General features: G+C 39.8%; 1 protein-coding gene across 1 annotated transcript; it reads left to right on the plus strand.

The window, feature by feature from the left end:
- The first annotated feature begins 7,104 nt into the window (after positions 1–7,104).
- On the plus strand, positions 7,105–8,998 carry LOC125214600 (putative serine/threonine-protein kinase PBL23). The gene is made up of 5 exons (XM_048115691.2): positions 7,105–7,300; positions 7,372–7,553; positions 7,660–7,849; positions 7,920–8,311; positions 8,405–8,998. Exons 1-5 carry the CDS (start codon positions 7,165–7,167, stop codon positions 8,699–8,701), a joined length of 1,197 nt encoding a protein of 398 aa, XP_047971648.1. The 5' UTR covers positions 7,105–7,164; the 3' UTR covers positions 8,702–8,998.
- Positions 8,999–23,102: the final 14,104 nt, after the last annotated feature.

Genomic DNA, 23,102 nt, shown 5'->3' on the forward strand with positions numbered 1-23,102 from the left:
ACAACACTCACATTCGTGTTCTTCCGCAAGACATGCTCTTATACAGTTACATTATTCATGGGTCTCACCATTCTATTATTCAATTTAAATACTTCAATTACTAAAAATATTTTGATAATATTAAAATGCATTCAAAATGCCCGAAATACTATTACAAATTACTAAAAAAATTAAAAATTACATAATTAAAATTCTAAAAATTAAAAATATAATTAAAATCCTAAAATTTAAAAATTACATCCGTGGAAATTTAAAGAAGAATAGTTCAATGGCGGCTGTTGGTTGGGGTTGGGTGATGTGAATCAAATTGTAGTCCTTTATTGTATTATTTTAACATACTTTTAGGTAAAAAAATGGACTCATTTTGATATATTGTAGAACAAAAGATCAAGCTCTAAGAGAGAGAGGAGAAAGGAGCCGTTCATGATTAATTTAAAATGCTTCTACATGGCCGCCATTGCATTCACATTTGAAAGAGTTTCGCGTGGATATCTTGCACACCTCAATCGGAGTCCAGTAGAAGTAGATACGGCTGTTTTACGAAGACTGCGCATTACAGTGAAAAAACTCGCGGGTCGGGCGAAAATTGTCCGACCTGGCGATTTGTGTACATGTCGCTATACAAAAAAAAACGCCCGATCGGGCGATTTCTGAGCAAAAAAACGCCTGACCAGGCAAATGTTACTGGCATGTTTTTTAAGCCATAACTATTTAAATAGCTAAGGCATGACTTTCAAGGCAACTTTTCGCGGCTAGAATGATTTTTGAGAGGAAATTAGAGCTTGGAAGCCACACTTGAAGGAGAAGAGCAAGATTGAAGCTTCATCCACCCAAGCCTTCTCCCCCATGGTATCTTTAGCTTGTTTCCATGTTATTGTGACCACCATGAGGGGCTAGAGCTTGGGATTACTCCTAATTTGTAGTAGGATTGTTGAACATAAACTTCTTTAATTGAATTTTTATGATTTCCTTTGCTTTTTAGTTCTTATCTTTGGTGATTATTCTTATCCTTGTTGAGTTGAGCATGTAAACTTAATTTGGGAATCGCCTTAATTTAATGTCTCTTTAACTTATAATAAGGAGCAAATAAAGATAAGGAACCTTCAAGTTAGAAACGATTAGGTGATAAACCGGGGGTGAATCCTTTGTGTTGAATCGTTTTTGAAGCTAATCCCGAGCTTACTGTGCAACTGTAGGAGTGAGGGGTTGGTGAGTAGAGCCTAGGAACGTGATCAACCTATCCTAGGTGTACAATTCCTCGATCAGTGATCAGCTGCGAGCGAGTGTAAAATCAACATGATCCCTAAAAGCATTGAAAAAATAATTAGGAAATAAAAGTCATGTAAAAAACGGCCTGAACCAAATTAAGAGTAGTTCTTCTCCTTTATTGTGTTAATCTCAAGTTTACTTTCTCGATCTATTTGCTTGAGTCATTTGTCCAAACCTATAGAACTATAAATTTACCGTTTTTTAGTTAGATTTAATAGTTTTAGCAATTAATCTCCTCCCTTGCAGAAATAGTGTTTTTAGGGAATTAAAACTTGTTTTGTGAAACTTAAATTACACCCTTAAAATCACAACATTGGGAAGTATACCCAACTGCAGTTGAAGGGTTCGTATCATCCGGCCATGAGTCTCTTTTTGCTCGGGAGACATCCGAGACGTATCGGCAAAAATAACGGTATTCAATATAGGAAATAACATGTTGGGGTTTGGAGGCATTGCAGGGGGTGGAGGCGGCACAAAGGGAGCCGGTGGTTCCGCTATGATAGCAGTGCAACAGCGGTTGGGCATCGTCGTTTTCTTCCCCGGCGGATGGAGTCGGGAACCGCTCGGGCCGGCGTTGGAGCTATCCAATTAGGCTCCGGCTAGCTGGCTTGCCCCTTGTCCTCGCTGAAGTCGGATAGCGACCTCGACCTTTTTTGGAGGAGCTGGGGGAGGGATTAGATGTCTCCCTTCCACTTTGAAAGATGACGTACCTTCTTCCAAGTGTGGAGATGTTTGAATAATTTGTGTAACATTGTTTGTAGACCGACATTGCGGTCGTGATGATGTTGGCCGTTCTGGATTTCATCGTTGGCTCTTTCGACGACATTGTACAACCTACTCTCAGTGCACTCCACCGTTCCCTCCGGCCGGTTGGCATTGTACATGCGAGCGATGCGGTTCGTGCCTACCTCCGGATCTTCACCGATCGCGTCATATACATCGAATATCTTATCCATCCGAGCGGAGTGTACGGAGTTCGGACATTGGGGTCACCGCCACCGCCCCGGCTACGAATACCATGACTGCTGGAGTTGCCCTTCAGAAGTTGGGACAACGGTTGTGCCGAGCCATGTTTGGGTGTCCACCTGTATTGTCCATGGGGGGCATCTTGCATCTCCACCGGGTAAGGTCGAAAACCACCCGGAATATGCGAACCGTGCTGGAGTTTGTATACTAAAAGATGCTTCGAGCGTACATGCCTTTGTATAGTCAACTCATGCATGTATATAAGAAACATCGCATCACTTGTTTATCTAATTATGAGAATATATAATACTGTCTCCGTCCACCATTAGGAGTCTCATTTCTTGGCGGCACGAGTTTTAAGAAATGTTAAGAAAAGTGAGCGAAAAAAGTTAGTGGAATAGGGGTCCCACTTGTATATATTAGTTTTAAATGAAATGTGAGTAGAATGAGTTAGTGGAAGTTGAGACCCTATTACCATTTATGGTAAAAGTGAACCGAGACTCCTATTTACGGACAGACTAAAATGGAAAAACGACACTCTTATTCGCGGACAGAGGGAGTATAATATAATGGTTCATTATTGAAATATAATAAACAAGTCTAAGGGTTCTTACTAAGAAGGTTTAAGTAGGGGAATACGATGACTTTCATGTGTTCACTAGTAGGGGACTTGACAAGATCTAGTAAGAAGAAAAACGAGTACACAACCTAGATAGGTCTTGGCTACCTATTGGTATGGTTGCAATGTTTGTGATAATTCTCTCTTACCTAAGAAGAGATTAGTAACACTGGTGTGGTAAAACATTGAAAGGATTTAATGCGAAATGTATTCTTTATTGCTATCTACTGAAAGAATATATTTCAGAAAGTTTAGTATTTTCTAGTCTATGATATCAATATCAATATTGTTTATTCAGTCAGACGCCACTTTGACTTATAAATATGGGAGAGTTTGTATGTAACTCAAACATGATATCTTGAGTGGTAGTAATTGAATAACATGAAGGTATAAGAATATTATTTCATAATTCGCGTGCCCATTGTGGTAAGATTAAATCCCCAAGAGGTGTTTGAAAAAAGAATTTATTATTCAGAAATCTGCGTAGTTGGAATTTTATTCCACGAATAATAAATAAAGTTTCAAACTATGAAAACTCTCTGGAGAATTAATTTAATCCAAGTCACATAGCAGCCAAAGAATTAAATTGATGGATTAAGATAATCTTAAACGCGGGAAATATTGTAAATAAAATGGAACCCAAGTTCTTCGTAATTTGGTGATTTAGACGGGAGTGCAATATTATTCTTTAGTGGAACAAAATAATATTCCATTGATAATATATTAAATCATGGGTTAATTGATTAAATTAGATATTTATCTAATGGGTGAACCCAACATCTAATCACTCCATGGATCCCCATTCTAGACCAACAAGTCTATCTTATAAATAGAGAATGAGATGGGAAACCCTAGTACACAATACACAATTCACAACTCCTCCTCAAAACCCTAGCCGCCTTCATAGGCATTCTCTCTCTCCCTTCTTACCTCGGTTTTCGTGCCTTTGCACGAGGGAGAATAGGGTTTTGGTTTTTGTTCTTATTCTATCCTAATCCATAGGATTTGATCAAGACAATCTCGAGTTTTGTGTGGTTTTCCCAAGATCTCATTTCACATCATTGATTCTTCAAGATCTGCCCACACGGATGAATAATCCAAGACATGGGAATAGAATGGAAGATTTGTGGTCGAGAAATCAAGGATTACCGGGAGGATCAACAAGCAACGTCAATCCTTCAATGGATCGAGAGGTAACAATCAGACCTACATCAAATAACATGTTTACGTATAATTTTGATGTGTTTTCTATAGATCTAAATTAATTGCATGAAAACTGAATTTAATCACATAGTCACCTAAATACATCTATAAGGACCTGTTTGATTTCTGTGTCTTCCGCTGCGGTAACCCCAACAAGCCTTGGGCAAGAGGAGGGGGCAAGAAATTCGTATCCGGCAAGGCGGACGCCGAACCGCTGAACCAATCGTGGTTCCATCCGCAGGAGCCCAAAGGGGTATTCGCCTGACATGTTTGCAAGAAAGAAAGAGCGAGAGAATTGAGAGAGTTGATTGGTGTAATGTGATTTTTTGGGTTGGAATGGTGGATATTAATAGATAAAAAATATGAATTTTGGGGTAAAAATAATTAAAAAATAAATTAAAAAGGGGGAAATACGAATATATTTTAGTAGGAAGTGCAATTTTTTTTTAGTTAAATTTGAATTTTCAGATTTTTTGAAATTTTAAAAAAAAAGAAAAAAAAGAAAATCCAGCGACATTTTCGTTGGCCCACCAGAAAATGCCACTTTGCCTGCTCGTCGGCAAGGACAATGCTCTTCGGCAAGAGCACGTCTGTGCCGTCTGTTAGAGTTTGTATACTAGAAATCACCTTTCGAGTGATTTAATACTGTAAAAACTCTTATTTTATTTACCAAGGAATAAAACAGATTATTTTTGTCGTAATGTTGTTATATTTTACATTTAATGGTTGTTTTACTGCATGTTTAAATGTATAAGAATCATAACAAAGTCTAAGTCTTTGTTTTAGTAGACCGGTTATGGGCGTCGTCCACTTTAAGGTAACACGGCCAGTTCTGAACAAAGAAAAAGAAGAATTTCACAACCCAGATAGGCCTAGACTACCTATCGTGAAAGGTTGCAATGTCAGTCCGCATATTTCTAAGCCTTACTGAAACAAGATGACATTGGTGTGGTACAACACTAAACGGATTTAACCGCGATTCATGTCTTTATGCTATCTACTGAAAGACGAGGTCTTGATAAATATTTATTTCTTAATCAATATATGTTAGCATTGAACACACGGTATTGATTATGCACTACTTTGACTTATCAAATGGTGTGGGGTTTTCGCAACCTAATAATCCTGATATATTGAGTGGTGGTGATTAATTAATATTTAGAAGTGCTATGATTGCTATTATACTGAAACGTGCGCGAGGTGAGTCTCGTTTGATAATGTCCTCAAGAGGAGCTCGAAACAAGGTTTTATTATTCTGAACCTAGCTAATTGGAGTTTAATTACTCTATGAATAATAAATAAACTTTGTATGCTCAGTCCGCTTGGAATTAATAAGATGTTAATTAACTAAGTCCATAGCAGACATTAATTAATTAATGGACATTTATATCTTAAGCGCGAGAAATGAAAGTCAAAACAGAAACCCAGATTACTTGTAATTTCGGATTTGGATGGGCAGGGAAATATTATTACTTTAGTGGCTGATTTTAATATTCCAATATAAGCTTGTATTAAATTGTGGGTTCAATTTAATTAGTAAAAAGCTAATTGGGGGAGGCTATATCCAAAACCTTCCATAGATTCCTGATTGGGCCCAATACGTAACTTAATATAAATAGGAGAATAAAGGAGATAGAAAATACACTTAAATTATCTTTGAAAATTTTGACCGCTCCTTCACAGAGTAGGGGACGAAAATTCTTCAGCTCTGCTCCATGAAATTTCTATCTTCTTTATTTAAGTCCTAGTGTTTCGGTGAGATCAACCCACACTAATATCGGAATACAGTTCGGGAACCAGTCAGAAGATCTGTGATCTAGTACTCAAGATCTTCACGAGAAGAAGTAGCGAGCAATCTACGATTCTTTGGAGAATCATCAAAGTATAATTCTTACTCCGTAGAAAAGCATGTTTTAGGTTTCAATTAATCTTAAAACATGTTTTAATTCAAGTTTTGAGCATGATACATGTGATAAATACGCGAATAGAATTTATCTAAATTATCTGTTGAATAGATCGATCTTATTATGTGATTTATTTGTCACACGCTTCCGCTGCCAACCCCTTCACCATCGGCAAGAGCGCAGCGGCGAGTACGTCTCTCGTCGTGCCGTCGACACGACTCTTGCTCTTGCAGAAGCGCACAGCTGCAGATGCTCTTATTAATTTGCTATATGTTAATTTATTTCATTATATTAGATAACAAAACCAATCTCTAAACTCTGTGATTAGATAGTGTTATCTCTTTTTGGCATATACAATCTGACGTAGCCGCACTCGTTCAAGACATGACTAAGAACGAAGTGCTGAGGCTCGAGCTAAGTATAAGTATTGTATCCACAAAGACTAAAATAGCAGGCCTTAAATACTTTCCATTAATGATAGTGTTATTTTATTTCATTATTAGTGTTTAATGAGTTGTAATGGTGGGCCGTATAAGTTGTAAATAAATTGATGTATATTGGTGATGAGTTGGGGATAACTTTTCCTGAATGAAACTATTCATATTTTATGGGATGGACGTAAATAGAAAGTATACATATTTTTATGGAACGGAATTATTATACCTCTTTATCTTATAATGTAGTTTTTGTTAGTTATATAATTCCATTCTAAGTCACAGTTGTATATATATCCATAGTAATAACATGCAGGGGCGGATCCAATAGGAGGGGATAAGGGGCATTTGCCCCTCCTCATATATTTTATGTAGTACTATTTCATAGAGTAATTTTTAAAAATTTATGATTTCCTTTATAAATGCCCCACCTCAAACTATTAAAATTTCTTCTTAAATATATTTTTGCCCCCGTCGAATTGAAATCCTAGCTCCGCCCCTGATAACATGGCCAGAGAACATCCACGTTTGTAAATGACAAGGTAATATATGTATGAGGGAAATGCAAATAACCATCAAATATTAATAGAAAATGAAACATCATATGGAGTAGAGGAATCCGGCTATAAGAAATCATATATTGCCAAATATAGATGCATATATACAACATGATCAACCCAAAATGTAGTTGCATGAGAGAGAAGTTAGAACAAATTGCAATCATCAAATTTTGGAAAGGCCAGAAAACCACATCTGGTTTTTCCAGAAAATGATGATGCATTGTTTTTCAGGCTGTGTCTCGAATGGATCGAGGCTTCATAAAAGATCCTTGAGGAAGAGCTTTCAAGAATTTAAGAAGCAGAATAAAAGGCACACCTCTTTTGCAAGTCTATCAACCAGAAGTGGTATACCATCTTTAATTTTATTTGATTTGTTGCATTTTCTGTCATGCTTATGATCTAATTACTTACTACAGATCGAAGCAAGATAAGGTATATATCAAATGAAATAGAGAAGTTTGGAAAAGGCAACATTGTTGCTCAAGTATTCACCTACACAGAGATATGTGCTGCCACTGAAAACTTTAGTCATAGCAATTTGATAGGCGAAGGCGGTTTTGGGAAGGTCTACAAAGGCTACCTTGAATCCAAACACATGGTAATTATATTGATTGATCGGCCATGATCTTGCTATATGCATGTATACATATATGTATGTGTTTGATGGAAAGGTTCGGCAAAGTGATTTGTTGATTGATAATCAGGAGGTGGCAGTGAAACAACTAGACAGAAATGGTTTCCAAGGAAACAAAGAATTTCTAATAGAGGTGCTGGTGTTGAGTCATCTTCATCATCCTAATCTTGTAAATTTGATTGGATATTGTGCTGAAGGGGATCACAGAGATTTAGTTTATCAATACATGCCTTATGGCTCCTTGGAAGATCATCTCCTATGTATGGCCACAATTTATACTAATACTTTCAACTTAATTATTTATATGTATTAATAAAGATATTATTGCAGGTCCGAGTCTAGGAAAGAAGCCTCTAGACTGGAATACAAGGATAAAGATTGCTCAAGGAGCAGCGAGGGGGCTCGAGTACTTGCATGAGCAAGCGGATCCTCCGGTCATATACCGTGATTTCAAGGCGTCCAATATACTCCTAGACGCTAGCTTCAACCCTAGACTTTCGGATTTTGGGCTTGCCAAGGTGGGGCCCCTTGGCGACAAGAATCATGTCACGACTAGAGTTATGGGTACCTACGGCTATTGTGCGCCTGAGTATGCCCAGACAGGGAGGCTAACCACAAAATCAGACGTTTATAGCTTTGGAGTTGTGTTCTTGGAACTCATCACGGGTCGGAGGGTGATTGATTATGCACGGCCAACCGACGAGCAGAACCTGCTCGCCTGGGTACGTACGTGTAACATGAAAGATTTGGTTGTTTGATAATTTATTTTGATGTTAGGATCGTTAATTGTTTAGTTTACTAATGGATCTTTATAGGCGGAACCGTTGTTCAAGGACAAAAAGAAGTTTCATTTGATGGCGGATCCATTGCTTCTGGGTAACTATCCTGAGAAAGGCCTTTACCAAGCTCTTGCTGTGGCGGCAATGTGCCTTAGTGAAGAAGCTAGCAATAGGCCTATAATGAGTGATGTGGTTAATGCTTTGGAATATATGTGTGCACACGAAATCCAAGAAGAAGATCGCACTCACGACCATGATGATGATAACTATAACGATGATGAAGACGACGAAGACGACGAAGACGACGGAGAGGGTGTCGATAACGAGGAATAGGGATGTTTATCGCTCCAACTTCATGGTTGAACTTAAAAAATCGAACTAACCTTACTTTTCTCAACAGATTAATATTTGCCATTGAGGTGGATTATCATATTAATTATGAAAAATATAACAATATCATATGAATAATTAATGTCCTTGGTTAGGACAATTTTTTTGAAAAAGGTTTTGTAGTGACATAATCTTGCAATTTTCTATTATTGAATTAAGATTTGTAAATTTAGCATATTGAGATATGATTGACAGTTTATTTTGGATATTTTGGAGTCACTTTTGCTTATTTATTTGATATCACTTATTGTATTTTACTTACAATCACATACACAGATACATATAAGTCTTCCACGTCTTTAGTTAATTTTATTTGATTTTAAATCATTAATGATTTCGATCAATTTACGGCATCCAAAACAACACTCACAACTCATCAACCAAATCACTAATCATAACTTCCCTTTGCACTCTTTACCTCATATCTTAATTAAAAAACAATGCTCACAAGTCATCATCCTCTCCTTAACTATTATTGGGCCTCACCTTTTATCTTTTATTTATTTCTTATTTCAAATTATTTTAAATTATTTCTTATTCATTATAATTATTAATTTTTTTATTTAATTAAAATATGAGATTTATTAAAAATTATAACATACAATATTAAAACTTACTCGCCTTTGCTCATATTTGGCCAACAAATGGTATGATCGTATCTTGTTATCTACTATTTTGCTATTTTGATGTTCTTGTGTGAGATGGGTAGGAAAAGAACTTAAATAGGTGATAAGGAATGAAAAAGTGGCCCTTGGGACGTTTTTGCCCCACTGGAGGTTTGAACGATTAACTGGAATGACACTGACTTCCAGATAGTCTCTTGTGACTCGCTGGGTGTGCACCCAGCGACTCGCTCCAAAACAAGACCAGTGACTCATTGGGATTTGTAACGACCATGTTTTAGTGATTTCTCAGTCCCCATATTTCTAGAATTTCTTCCAAGTGCAAGAAAAAGGTCATTGTGAAGACTTTGATCATCAAGGCAAAGAATTCTCACCGCTTGATTCATCTCGAGGACAATAGTGTTAACTTGTGTTCCTTATATTTTCAATGGACTATATTTGTGATTTTATTGGAAACATGATTAACTAATCATTTATAGAGTTTTGGGTGAAGACGAGATTGAACACATGTTTGGATAAATGATTTGAACTTTTTACATAGTTCTTGTAGTTATTGTTGACTATCCTTGTGCTTTTATTCATTCTTACGATTAGCAATTGTTTGAATTGTGATAATTAGGCTATAATAATCAAGATATAGATGGCTTTTCATGGATAAGGGGATAATCACCACTTAAATAATTTGCAATCGAGAGAAGGTAAGGACTTGGCTCATAGAAGCTAAAGGAGTTTGATTCGAGGTATTGAAAGAAGACTTAGATATAACAATGAACTTGGTAACTCGACCCTACAAGTTAATAGTAACTTATCAAAATTTTCATATTGTATACTTTATCGAAAATGCTGGTATAAGTAAATATCATGCTTTAACTTTACTAATATTTTTGATATACCGATTTCAGTATTCCAATTTTCAATACCATTACCAAAACTCGGTATTTCATATTATTACGGTATATCGGTTTTCAGTATATCGTAGTGACATCCTGCTGGAGTTTGGTGCTCCTTGCACAGCGGAAGACTTGTACAAAAATAAATAAATAAGACATGGATCTATTTAACCGATTATGCGATTAATCAATTCACATGTAAACAGATAATTGCATGCTAGAACGCAATTAATTCATGCTTAAAGAAAGTAAATCCTAAAACATGAATACTACGGTTTAGAGTTGGCGATTTGATTCTCCAAAGAATTGTTGATTGCTCGTGCCTTCTCCACGATGATCTTCAATACTAGACCATGGATCTTGTGACTGGTTCCCGAACTGTATCTCGATATTAGGGTGAGCTGATCTTATCAAAATACTAGGACTCGAATAAAGAAGACAGAAAATTCATGTGAGGAGGAGCTGAAAAACTCACGTAGGAGAAAAATCAAGAACAATCGTCTCTTACTAAAGAGAAGAGAGAGACGCTATTTTCTATTAAAAAAATAAGTGTGTTTTCTGTCTCTTTTATTCTCCTATTTATATTAAGTTCATATTGGGCTCAGTCAGGGATCTATGGAAGGCTTTGGATATGGGCTCCTCCAATTAGCTTTTTACTAATTAAATTGAAACCCAATTTAATATAAGATTTTAATTGGAATATTACGAGCAACCACTACAGAAGTAATATTGCACTCCCCATCCAAATCCGAAATTACAAGTAATCTGGGTTTCCATTATTTATATTATTTATTTCCTGCGTGAAGAGTTGATTTTCTGCTTGCTGTATCCTATCAATTTCTAATTACACACTTCCTAGATCCAGTAAATCAACTAGATCACAAGGTCTAGAGACTCACAAGACTGGAAGTCTGGTCGTTGGTACGCAAGCAAACCTTCAAAACCCTCAACCACAGATACTAAACTAGCACAGGGAAGTAGGGATCGATCCCACAGAGATGGACTCGTAAAATACATGCGTAGAGAATTGGAAACTATTTTTGGGTTGGCTGCTGCCACGCATATTTTGGGTTGAGGAATTTAACTAAGTGAATTTGGAAATAAAGTACGCTATGCTAACTGCTAGATCTAGGCGAAAATGAATTTTGCATAAGAACTAAGTCAAATCAACTACTAGATCTGGGACTTCTACGAACATATCTAGACCAAGGAGATTAAATCAAGTGGGGACCAAACTCTGAAAAAGGTAAGTACGGACAGAATCGAATCTGCAGCCTAACTAACTAAAGCATCAACTGAAAATGACTTCATCTTCTTCAACGAACACAAATAAATGCAGAGATCGAGAAAAACAAACTCAGATGTAGATTGGAAACATAATTTTAACGGTAAACGAAACAACGACGGAAATCACACTACTAGACGAAGCAAACCAAGCAGAACAAAATCCCCATAATCTCATGCACAAATTTCACCTCCCCTGTTCAGATCCACACTTCGGATGCTAAATCCACTCCGGATCCAAGCATCCGAACAAAAATCCAACCGAACACAACTTCAATACCACGATTCTCGAATCTCCTAAAATATTCAGCAACAAATTCAAGAGAACATCTCAAATAAACAAACCAAAATAGCAAGCGTCATAATAATCAACACGAAATCCAACTTCATCAAGGCAAATCAAACGTAAACAGAACGGATAAACTGATTCAGCAACAAAACAACAAGCTCGACTTCCAAACGTGAAGTTCGAGACTGAACTGAGTACCAAACAGAAATTTTAAAAGAACAATTGTTTCTTCGCCCTCAAGGGACGGTGATGCACTGATACGAGACTCCTGAAAACGAAAACCACCCCAAATTTCCCATATCCCTAGTGTGTGTGCTAAGAGCGTGACTGTGTGTGGAGTGTAACCGATCTGCCATTCTTGTTGCGCACTCCTTTATTTATAAGCTTCGAGGTGGGGCCCAGCGAGGTATTGATTGACTTGATTGCCCTCAGCTTTTGGCTTCCTTCCTCTAGCTTTTCCTCGTGATTCCGTTCCTGCTCCTCGCTAGATATCCTCCTCCAGCATCTCCTGGATCTAGCGCTACACACACACCTGGCTTAACAAAACTTGTTAGATCCAGCAGAAATGTGATGTTTTTCACTACATAACCAATGCATGAAATTAGCCTTATCAAACTGCTCACACTTAAACCATACTTGTCCTCAAGTATAAAGACAAGAAGAAAAGAAGAATAAGGCGAATTTCAAGCATGGTTATCCCCTTGACCGACTCTACAGACTCTAGACAAAACTCCTACACCTAGACACAACTGAGGCAAAGCTAGACACTAAAACAAAGAGTACATAATCACATAGGATGAAAACATATAAACACATATGCATGAACTGGTTTCAACTTTTAGACAACCGTCCCCACAAGATTAAGGTCAATCCAACAGGCTGCACTCCTCCAAATAGGCCTTTTTCTCCCCTCTACCTAGCCAACCTGTCAGCTCGTCAAGATAGCCTGTTACTTCCCCAATTGTTAGATTCACTCGATCGCTCATTCCTTACCAGGGATGTTAGGACCGATTCTCTCTTAAGTTATTGCCAAACCACTGAAGCCTCGGGTTATGAGAATTTCCTCCTTCTATCCTCCGTCACTATCCCCCTTTTTTTCTTTTTTTTTTTTTTTTTTTTTTCTTTCTGGACTTCGTCCAGCTTATACCTCCTTGATTTCCTGGACTTCGTCCAGCTTATACCTCCTTGATTTTTTTCTCTCTTTTTATTTCCTCCTCTGGACTTCGTCCAGCTTATACCTCCAGATTTTATGATTATATATTTTCTCCTTTCCCTTTTTTTTATTATTTTTTTCTTTTCTCTTTTCCTTCAGCATTCAGTGGCAGACTTTTGACATGTGTTAGCTCTAAGTGTTATCACAGGCTTATAACTCACCTCTAGAGTAGGGCTTCACAACTAGGCAAGTAAAGGCATTTACTATCGTTCTTGCTTCATTCAGATTGGTTCGGCTTACTAAAGAATCAGGCTTCTAAGTTGGAATACCTCCTATTTTCAATTACTCTCCCTAAGGGAATCTGCCGTATTATATCCACTAGTTCATGCGACACACCCCTAGACCTACAACTCCTCAAAGCATAATAACACTGCATTGATTCCTCTCCCCCTCCCACTTCACTCAAGCTTGTCCTCAAGCCATCGTCGTGAAGGGGGGAAAACAGAGAATTCAATGCAGAATTAAACAACAATTTCACTTCTCACACTTAGACCGAGCAACGGGCTAAGTGGGAGAAGAATAAACCAACAGAAAACATAGAACTTCTCACACTTAGACCAAGCATTGGGCTAAGTGGGAGAAGATAGCATAAAACACAGCAACGCATGGAAATAAAACACAGAAAAAGAAACACAAAAACTAAAATTTACTTGGTCTGGGGAAATTGCTCATTTCTGGGGCTGGCTCCCGCGAGAGCCAGACGGTGGTGGAACACTGGGGCGGTTTGTTTTCACTTTCTTCTTCGCTGGTTGCTCCAGCTCTTCCTTTCCTTCTGCAGCTTGATCGAGTCCTGGTTTCCTCATTAGCATTTTCGTCCTCGGTGGATTTGGTTAGGGTTTGTAAGCTTAGAGAGAGAATGACAGTAGAGAGAGGGAGGAGCAAGTTGTGAAATTATTATGTGGAGAGAGAAGGTCGGTTCGCATCTTTTACACAGAAGAGAGAGACGGTTGCAGGCATGACATCAGCGACCGTACTTCTCCATAATTGTCGGCATTTTGAATTTCAAATTATAACTTCCCTCCTCAACTGCTCCTTCATGCTCTCTTCCTCTAATTGATTCCCTTGACCGCGACCTAAAAAAATATGAAGACCCCAGACTCCTGGGTCAAGGTTAAAGTACGAGACATAAATCCCCTTTGAGTTTGGGTCTTCGAAAATATTTTTGGAAATTTTTGAATTTTTATTTTGTTTGGATTTTCTTTGTCTTCTAAAGCAATTAAACTATGTACAATTACCTTTGAATATTCTCGAATCCCCTGGATCAGTGTGTAAAAACATAACATTTCCCTTGACCCAGGAGTTCATCGAGAATATTCCTTTGTCTGGCTAAGTGATAACTGAGAGCGCACGTAGTGGTATTTCCTCCACTACGCATAGCTCAGAATTATCCCTATAGACTTTCAATCTATGGCCATTAACAAGAAAAGGGACCGAGTTAGGAGCACTTCCCTGGATTTCCACTGCTCCGTGTGCGCGGAGGCCAACGATGGTATATGGACCTACCCACTTTGACTTCAACTTTCCTGGCATTAGCTTGAGTCTGGACTGAAATAGAAGTACTTTCTGCCCCACCTGAAGTTCCTTGACCCGGAGGTTCTTGTCGTGCCAGAGCTTCGTTCTTTCCTTGTACCACATTGCTGAATCGAATGCCTCTAGCCGTAGTTCCTCCAGCTCCTGTAATTGCAGCTTCCTTTCTTCTTCACATGCCACAGACTTCATATTCATTTCCTTAATGGCCCAGTATGCCTTGTGCTCCACTTCCACGGGTAAGTGACACATTTTCCCAAACACCAACCTATAAGGTGACATCCCGATTGGTGTCTTGTAAGCAGTTCTATACGCCCACAAAGCATCGTCAAGGCGTTTACTCCAATCCTTCCTTGTGGTGTTAACTGATTTTTCCAAAATACTCTTTATCTCCCTATTAGAGACTTCAGCTTGCCCATTCGATTGGGGGTGATATGGTGTAGACAATCTATGATGCACGCCGTATTTCCTCATGAGCGCTTCTATAGTGCGGTTGCAGAAGTGTGTTCCTTGATCTGAGATAATCGCTCTAGGAACTCCATATCTGCTGAAAATGTTTGACTTCAGAAACTTGGCCACCTCTTTAGACTCACAAGTGGGCGTAGCCTTCGCCTCTATCCATTTGGAAACGTAGTCTACAGCGACCAATATGTAAGCATTTCCGTACGACGACGGAAATGGGCCCATAAAATCCATCCCCCAAACATCGAAAATTTCGCAGATCACTATGGGCACTTGGGGCATCTCATCTCGTCTCGAGATTCCCCCTGTCTGTTGACACCTTTCGCAGCATTGACAGTATTCAAAGGCATCCTTGTTCAATGTAGGCCAGTAGAATCCACTGTCTAGAACTTTCCTTGCGGTTCTCCTTGGTCCGAAATGCCCTCCACACGCCAAGGAGTGACAATGATGGAGTACATCTCTTTGTTCCCATTCAGGAATGCAACGTCGAATTATCTGATCTGCACACATCTTCCAAAGATAAGGATCATCCCAGAAGTAATATTTGGCTTCGCTTTTAAGCTTCATCTTCTGGGCCCGGGAAGCTTCCTCTGAACTTGGCACCTCTCCCGTGACCAAGTAATTTGCCAGGTCGGCGTACCATGGTTCTGCGTTACGTACGCGCTTTCCTCGATCAGATTCTCCTGGACCGGTTAAAACTAAGACAGATTCCCAGCTTATCGGTCTAGGTGGTTCGTCCATATAGTACAAATGCTCTTCGGGAAAAACATCGGGAATAGCCTCGTCCGTATCTCCTTGATGAATTCTACTCAAGTGGTCAGCCACTCGATTCTCTGTTCCTCTTTTGTCTCTTACTTCCCAATCAAACTCCTGTAGAAGTAGGACCCATCGAATTAGCCTTGGCTTTGATTCTTTCTTAGCTAGCAAGTACTTTATTGCTGCATGATCAGTGAAAACAATAACCCTTGACCCAAGAAGATAAGGGCGGAATTTTTCGAACGAGTAGACGACAGCCAACATTTCCTTCTCCGTAGTATCGTAATTCTTCTGAGCTTGATTTAGTGTCTTGGACGCATAGAGAATTACGTAGTTTTTCCCATCTATCTTCTGCCCTAGGACGGCTCCCACAGCGAAATCGCTCGCGTCGCACATTATCTCAAAAGGGTGATTCCAGTCTGGTGCCCTGATAATTGGTGCGGACACTAGTCTATCCTTGAGCAATTGAAATGCCCTCTTGCATCCCTCATCAAACTCGAACTCCACATCGTTGTGCAGCAAATGAGTGAGTGGCTGCGCAATTTTTGCAAAGTCCTTGATAAATCTTCGATAAAACCCTGCATGACCGAGGAACCCTCTAACTTCCTTTTGATTTGTAGGATAAGGTAGCTTCGAAATCACTTCCACCTTTGCCTTGTCCACTTGTATTCCTCTTTCAGAGACCACATGACCTAAAACAATCCCCTCAGTTACCATGAAGTGACATTTTTCAAAATTCAGGACTAGATGTTTCTCTTGACATCTTTGCAGCACTAGGTCAAGGCTGGCTAAACAAGTGTCAAATGAGCCTCCATATACAGTGAAATCATCCATGAATATCTCGATGCACACCTCTAGTAGATCCGAAAAAATACTCATCATACAACGTTGGAATGTCCCTGGTGCATTACATAGACCAAATGGCATCCTTCGGTAGGCATAAGTTCCAAAAGGGCATGTAAATGTGGTCTTTTCCTGGTCCTCTGGGTTCACGAAAATCTGGAAATAACCGCTATATCCGTCGAGGAAACAGAAATACTGTTTGCCAGCCAGCCTCTCTAGCATCTGGTCAATGAATGGTAAAGGAAAATGATCCTTTTTGGTGGCTTCATTTAGTTTCCTATAGTCGATGCACATCCTCCATCCAGTGACCAGTCGAGTAGGCACCAACTCGTTCTTGTCATTCTTCACCACTTGTATTCCAGATTTCTTCGGTACCATGTGAACCGGACTGACCCACTCGCTATCTGGAATAGAGTATATGATTCCAAGGGACAGTAGTTTCAGAACTTCCTTGAGCACTTCCTCCCTCATGTTTGGATTCAGTTTCCTTTGTGGATCACGCCGAGCCTTTGCCCCTTCCTCTAGTCTGATGTGGTGCATGCAAAGATCAGGGCTAATTCCAACTAGGTCAGAAAGTGTCCACCCTATGGCCTTCTTGTTCCTCCTTATTACTTCCAGCAGCGCACTCTCTTGGTCTTCAGTCAAGCGGCTGTTAATTATCACTGGACAAGTTTCTCCTTCCTCCAGGTATGCATACTTTAAATTTTCAGGCAAAGTTTTCAACTCCTTCTTCGGTGTGATGGCTTCCTGAGGTAAAGGGTTCTCCGCCTTACTTCTTGGCGCCATTTCCTCTAGATTCGCTCCCTCGTCTGGGCTCTTCTCCTGAACAGATCTGGCTGATTGGAATGATAGTGGCTGGTGGCAGAATGCCATGATCGCTTCATTGATCTGATCATCTGTCAAGTCCTGTGTGAAAAAAGTTTCACACCATCCTGTCACCTCCTTTTCTACAGTCTGGCTCAGCTCCGAATTGTCAAACTGTTCCTGCATTAGTTCAGTCTCAAGATATTCTTGGACTAGGGGGTTAATTACATCTACAACATGCAAGTTTTCAACATCAAGCGGTTTTTTCATAGCTTCTTCAATGTTGAAGGTGTATTTCTCCCCATGATAGTCCAGGCATATGGTTCCATCAAACACATCAATAACAGTCTTCGCGGTGCGAAGGAAGGGTCTCCCCAGTAACACCCCACTAGACTCAGCAGATTCATTACCCCTCATTTTTATCACATGAAAATCAGCTGGGTATAGGAAATCATGCACTCTAACTATAACATTTTCCAATACTCCCTCAGGAGAGATGCATGTTCTATCGGCCAACTGAATCACTACTTTAGTATCAACCAAACTGACTCCCACCAATTTTTTATATATTGACAGCGGTAGGACATTTATCGAAGCACCTAGATCACACATGGCATGCTCAATTTTAATATCACCTATAGAAATAGGAAGAGTGAACATACCTGGATCTGTACACTTTGACGGCATCCTCCTCTTTTGTATCACGGCGGATACATTTTCTCCTATAACAATCTTCCCATCAGGTTTGGTTTTTCCTGCTATGAATTCCTTGATGAACTTGCTGAAGGTGGGTATTTTCAGAGCCTGCAAAAAGGGTAGGTTAATCTCCAGCTTACTAAATATTTCCACAAGGTCCTCAGTATCATCTTTCTTTTTCTTGGCTTCTCCTCGATATGGGAATGGTTTGGGTCGCTTTACTGCATTCGTGGAACTCCCTGCTGGGGCTGCACCTGTCTCCCTGCTTCCCTCTTTAAGTTCCAACTCAGGTTCTGGATCAAGGAAAAATGGGTCACTTAGTCGAGGCATAGATCCCCTTAAATCTCCCTCCTGGAGGTCATCCTGTATAGGAATTTCTCTGAGTCCAGGATCATCTCCTCGAGACTTCTGATTCCCCTTTTCTCCGTTCATCTGTGAGGGTGTCTCCTCGTTTATCACTTGCTTCGGTCCTTCATAGCCTTTCCCCGATCTCAAGGTAATTTGACTAATATTTGCTCGGTCTGGTGGTTTGACAGTGGCAGGCAATTTCCCTTCATTTCCCCGCATTTCGTTCAGCGACGTGGCCAACTGGGACATCTGCTTTGCCAACATGTCCATGGCAGACTTCTGCTCCTGCTGGGCATCTTGAATTTTGTGCACCACGTCATTGTTAGCCTGCATGTTATTCTGCATGTGTTGTTGGAAATTTACCAGGTCATGCACCATGTCATCAAGATTCCGCTGTGGTCGGAAACCTTGAATTGAACTGGGATTAAATCCTTGATTTTGATTGGTTCCAACCACCTGGTTCTGGCGAAAATTTCCCTGACCTCCTTGATTATTGTTGTACTGGGTTGCTGGACCTGGGTGACTCTGTTGGAAATTTTGATTGTTTCCTGAATTGTTCCTCTGATGCGGTGGCACATAAGAATTCCCTTGGTTGCTCTGGTTCCTGTTGTTCCAGTTATGCTGATCCCCTTGGTTACGGAAATTCCAGTTGTTCAGCCCCTCTTGCTGCTTCCCTGCCCAGTTAGAATTATGCTGTGGTCCTTCCTGATTCCGGCTGGGCCATGTCTGCTGGTTCTCCGCTGGACCTGGGTGTTGTGACTGTGGTTGTTGGTTCCCTTCAGCCCATCTGAAACAAGGATTGTCCCTCCATGGTGCCTCCTTAATCTTCCACTGGTTCCAGTTGGTATTTTGATTACTTTGATTCCAATTCCCCATTGCATTCACTTGAGCTTGGAAATCTCCATCGAGTGAGGGATTATTGTAAAATTGAAGCTGATGTTCCTCTTGACCTGGGTTTTTTTCCTTATCAGTCGACCCAGGGGTATTTTTCTTTTCAATGGCATTTAGCAGTGCCTTCTCCAGTCGATCTATTCTGTCTCTAACCTCTTCTCCTTCTCGTTCCTTAACTGTGTTCGCGGAGCTTCTCCTCATGATAGCACGCGGGCAGTCATACGCCTTCTTCGCGTCGATTAATCTTCCCAGAATCTCGCGTGCCTCGCTTGCCTTATTCTTGGTGAAATTCCCCCCGCTCGAGGAATTCATTAAGTCCTTGGACTCAGGATTTGCCCCTTCGTAGAATAGATAAAATGTTTCAGCCTCCGTCATCCTGTGATTTGGGCAAGCGTCAAGCAGGCCTTTAAACCGAGACCAATATTGGCTTAAAGATTCATCGTAGTCCTGCTTACACTCTTGAATTTCTTTTTTCAAAGCGTTTGTCTTATTGGACGGAAAGAAATAGTCCAGGAACTCCAATTTGAAATCCCTCCATGTGGTGATCGAGTCAGGTGGAAGCCTCAGCAACCAAGTGTTTGCCTCTCCTTTCAATGCAAATGGAATCGCTCGCAGGCGATAGTCCTCCTCGGTAGTTTCGTTAGGCCTTTTCTGGATGCTACATAGCTTACTAAACTCGTTCAAAAACTCATAAGGACACTCATTCCTCCGTCCAGAGAATGTAGGTAAAACGCCCAGCACATTCGTCTTGATCTCAATAGACCGCTGACGTTGATTTGACACTATGGCATGAGCTGGCTCTCCGTCGAGATGTGCAGTTAGCGAACCAATCTCTGGGTCTAGGTCCACTAAGTTTGCCATTACAGACTCCTCTTCCTCCCTTTCCGAATGCTCAGTTTCTGACGACGACCGTGAATCCTCTTTCCCCGATGAATTCCACTCTTCTTCACTCCCTGATTCAAACGGAAATGGATCTACAGTTGACAACCCCGATCTGGTAGTTATGGCGGATGTTGATTCCTTAACTTGCCACTTCAACTGCACGTTCCTTGACCAAGATGGGTTGCTCCAGATTCCTGACCTTGAGCCCTTGCTCATAAACTGCCAAAAGCGAAATTCAAAAGATTAAAACTATTTACACCAAATCTCTAAACACATAAACAAACTACGCCATCCATCCCCGGCAACGGCGCCATTTGAAGAGTTGATTTTCTGCTTGCTGTATCCTATCAATTTCTAATTACACACTTCCTAGATCCAGTAAATCAACTAGATCACAAGGTCTAGAGACTCACAAGACTGGAAGTCTGGTCGTTGGTACGCAAGCAAACCTTCAAAACCCTCAACCACAGATACTAAACTAGCACAGGGAAGTAGGGATCGATCCCACAGAGATGGACTCGTAAAATACATGCGTAGAGAATTGGAAACTATTTTTGGGTTGGCTGCTGCCACGCATATTTTGGGTTGAGGAATTTAACTAAGTGAATTTGGAAATAAAGTACGCTATGCTAACTGCTAGATCTAGGCGAAAATGAATTTTGCATAAGAACTAAGTCAAATCAACTACTAGATCTGGGACTTCTACGAACATATCTAGACCAAGGAGATTAAATCAAGTGGGGACCAAACTCTGAAAAAGGTAAGTACGGACAGAATCGAATCTGCAGCCTAACTAACTAAAGCATCAACTGAAAATGACTTCATCTTCTTCAACGAACACAAATAAATGCAGAGATCGAGAAAAACAAACTCAGATGTAGATTGGAAACATAATTTTAACGGTAAACGAAACAACGACGGAAATCACACTACTAGACGAAGCAAACCAAGCAGAACAAAATCCCCATAATCTCATGCACAAATTTCACCTCCCCTGTTCAGATCCACACTTCGGATGCTAAATCCACTCCGGATCCAAGCATCCGAACAAAAATCCAACCGAACACAACTTCAATACCACGATTCTCGAATCTCCTAAAATATTCAGCAACAAATTCAAGAGAACATCTCAAATAAACAAACCAAAATAGCAAGCGTCATAATAATCAACACGAAATCCAACTTCATCAAGGCAAATCAAACGTAAACAGAACGGATAAACTGATTCAGCAACAAAACAACAAGCTCGACTTCCAAACGTGAAGTTCGAGACTGAACTGAGTACCAAACAGAAATTTTAAAAGAACAATTGTTTCTTCGCCCTCAAGGGACGGTGATGCACTGATACGAGACTCCTGAAAACGAAAACCACCCCAAATTTCCCATATCCCTAGTGTGTGTGCTAAGAGCGTGACTGTGTGTGGAGTGTAACCGATCTGCCATTCTTGTTGCGCACTCCTTTATTTATAAGCTTCGAGGTGGGGCCCAGCGAGGTATTGATTGACTTGATTGCCCTCAGCTTTTGGCTTCCTTCCTCTAGCTTTTCCTCGTGATTCCGTTCCTGCTCCTCGCTAGATATCCTCCTCCAGCATCTCCTGGATCTAGCGCTACACACACACCTGGCTTAACAAAACTTGTTAGATCCAGCAGAAATGTGATGTTTTTCACTACATAACCAATGCATGAAATTAGCCTTATCACTGCGCTTAAGATATAAATGTCCATTAATTAATTGAAGTCTGCTATGGACTTAATTAATTAACATCTTATTAATTCCAAGAGTGGACTTAGCAAGAAACATTATTTATTATTCATGGAATAATTAAATTCCAACTGGCCAGTTTTCCGAATAATAAAACCTTGTTCAAGCTCCTCTTGAGGACATTATCAAACGAGACTCACCTCGCGCGCGATTCAACATAATAGCTATCCTAGCACCGCTAGATATTAATCACCACTACCCAATATATCAGGATTATTGGGTTGCGAAAAATCCGCACCATTTGATAAGTCAAAGTAGTGCATAATCAATACCGTATGCTCAATGCTAACGTATGTAGATTAAGAAATAGTTATTTATCAAGACCTAGTCTTTCAGTAGATAGCATAAAGACACGTCTTGCTATTAGATCCATTCAGTGTTATACCACACCAACGTCATCTTATTTCAGTAAGGCTTAGAAATATCGGATTGACATTGCAACCTTTGACGATAGGTAGTCTAAACCTATCTGGGTTGTGAAATTCTTCTTTTTCTTTTGCAAAGCAATGCATAAAACCGACTGTGTTACCTTAAAGTGGACGTCGCCCACAACCAGTCTACTAAGCAAAAGACTTAGACTTTGTTTGCTTCTTATACATTTAAATGTTTATAAAACATCTTATGAATGCACAAGCAAACACAATGTAATAATATACTGATTCTATTCGTGCGAAACAACTCGAATAATACTGAATCGGGTTAAAAGTGGATTATAGAGTTTTACGTATACAAGCAAGATTCTATTCGAGCGAAACTTGCTCGAAACATGCTTTTCAGTATACCAAACCTAACACATTCGACATACCATAATTTTACACTATACCAAATTGTGATATGACATACCGAAATAACATCGAAATCTTGTTTCATATCATTGTGGTATACAAATATTATGGGTATACATCAATCTCGTAGTATATACTGACTTTTCAGTGTATCATGAATATGATATAGTGACGTAGCCATGATTTTGATGTTAGGTGATCCGAGTCACTCTTAATAGTCGTGGAGTATTTTATTGTATTGACATCACCGAAAATAATTGTGGCATGAGTAGCATAAGAATGTAAGACA

This window comes from Salvia hispanica, chromosome 3 (assembly GCF_029641045.1).
Source record: "Salvia hispanica isolate PSC_SH4W2 chromosome 3, Shi_PSC_v1, whole genome shotgun sequence".
NCBI lineage: Eukaryota > Viridiplantae > Streptophyta > Magnoliopsida > Lamiales > Lamiaceae > Salvia > Salvia hispanica.

Excerpts from the sequence above, each read along its gene's own strand:
- LOC125214600 (XM_048115691.2), top strand. The coding sequence starts at position 7,165 with ATGATGATGCATTGTTTTTCAGGCTGTGTCTCGAATGGATCGAGGCTT. Across the intron at positions 7,301-7,371 it reads AAGTCTATCAACCAGAAGTG|ATCGAAGCAAGATAAGGTAT; the intron begins GTATACCATCTT and ends TACTTACTACAG. Across the intron at positions 7,554-7,659 it reads ACCTTGAATCCAAACACATG|GAGGTGGCAGTGAAACAACT; the intron begins GTAATTATATTG and ends ATTGATAATCAG.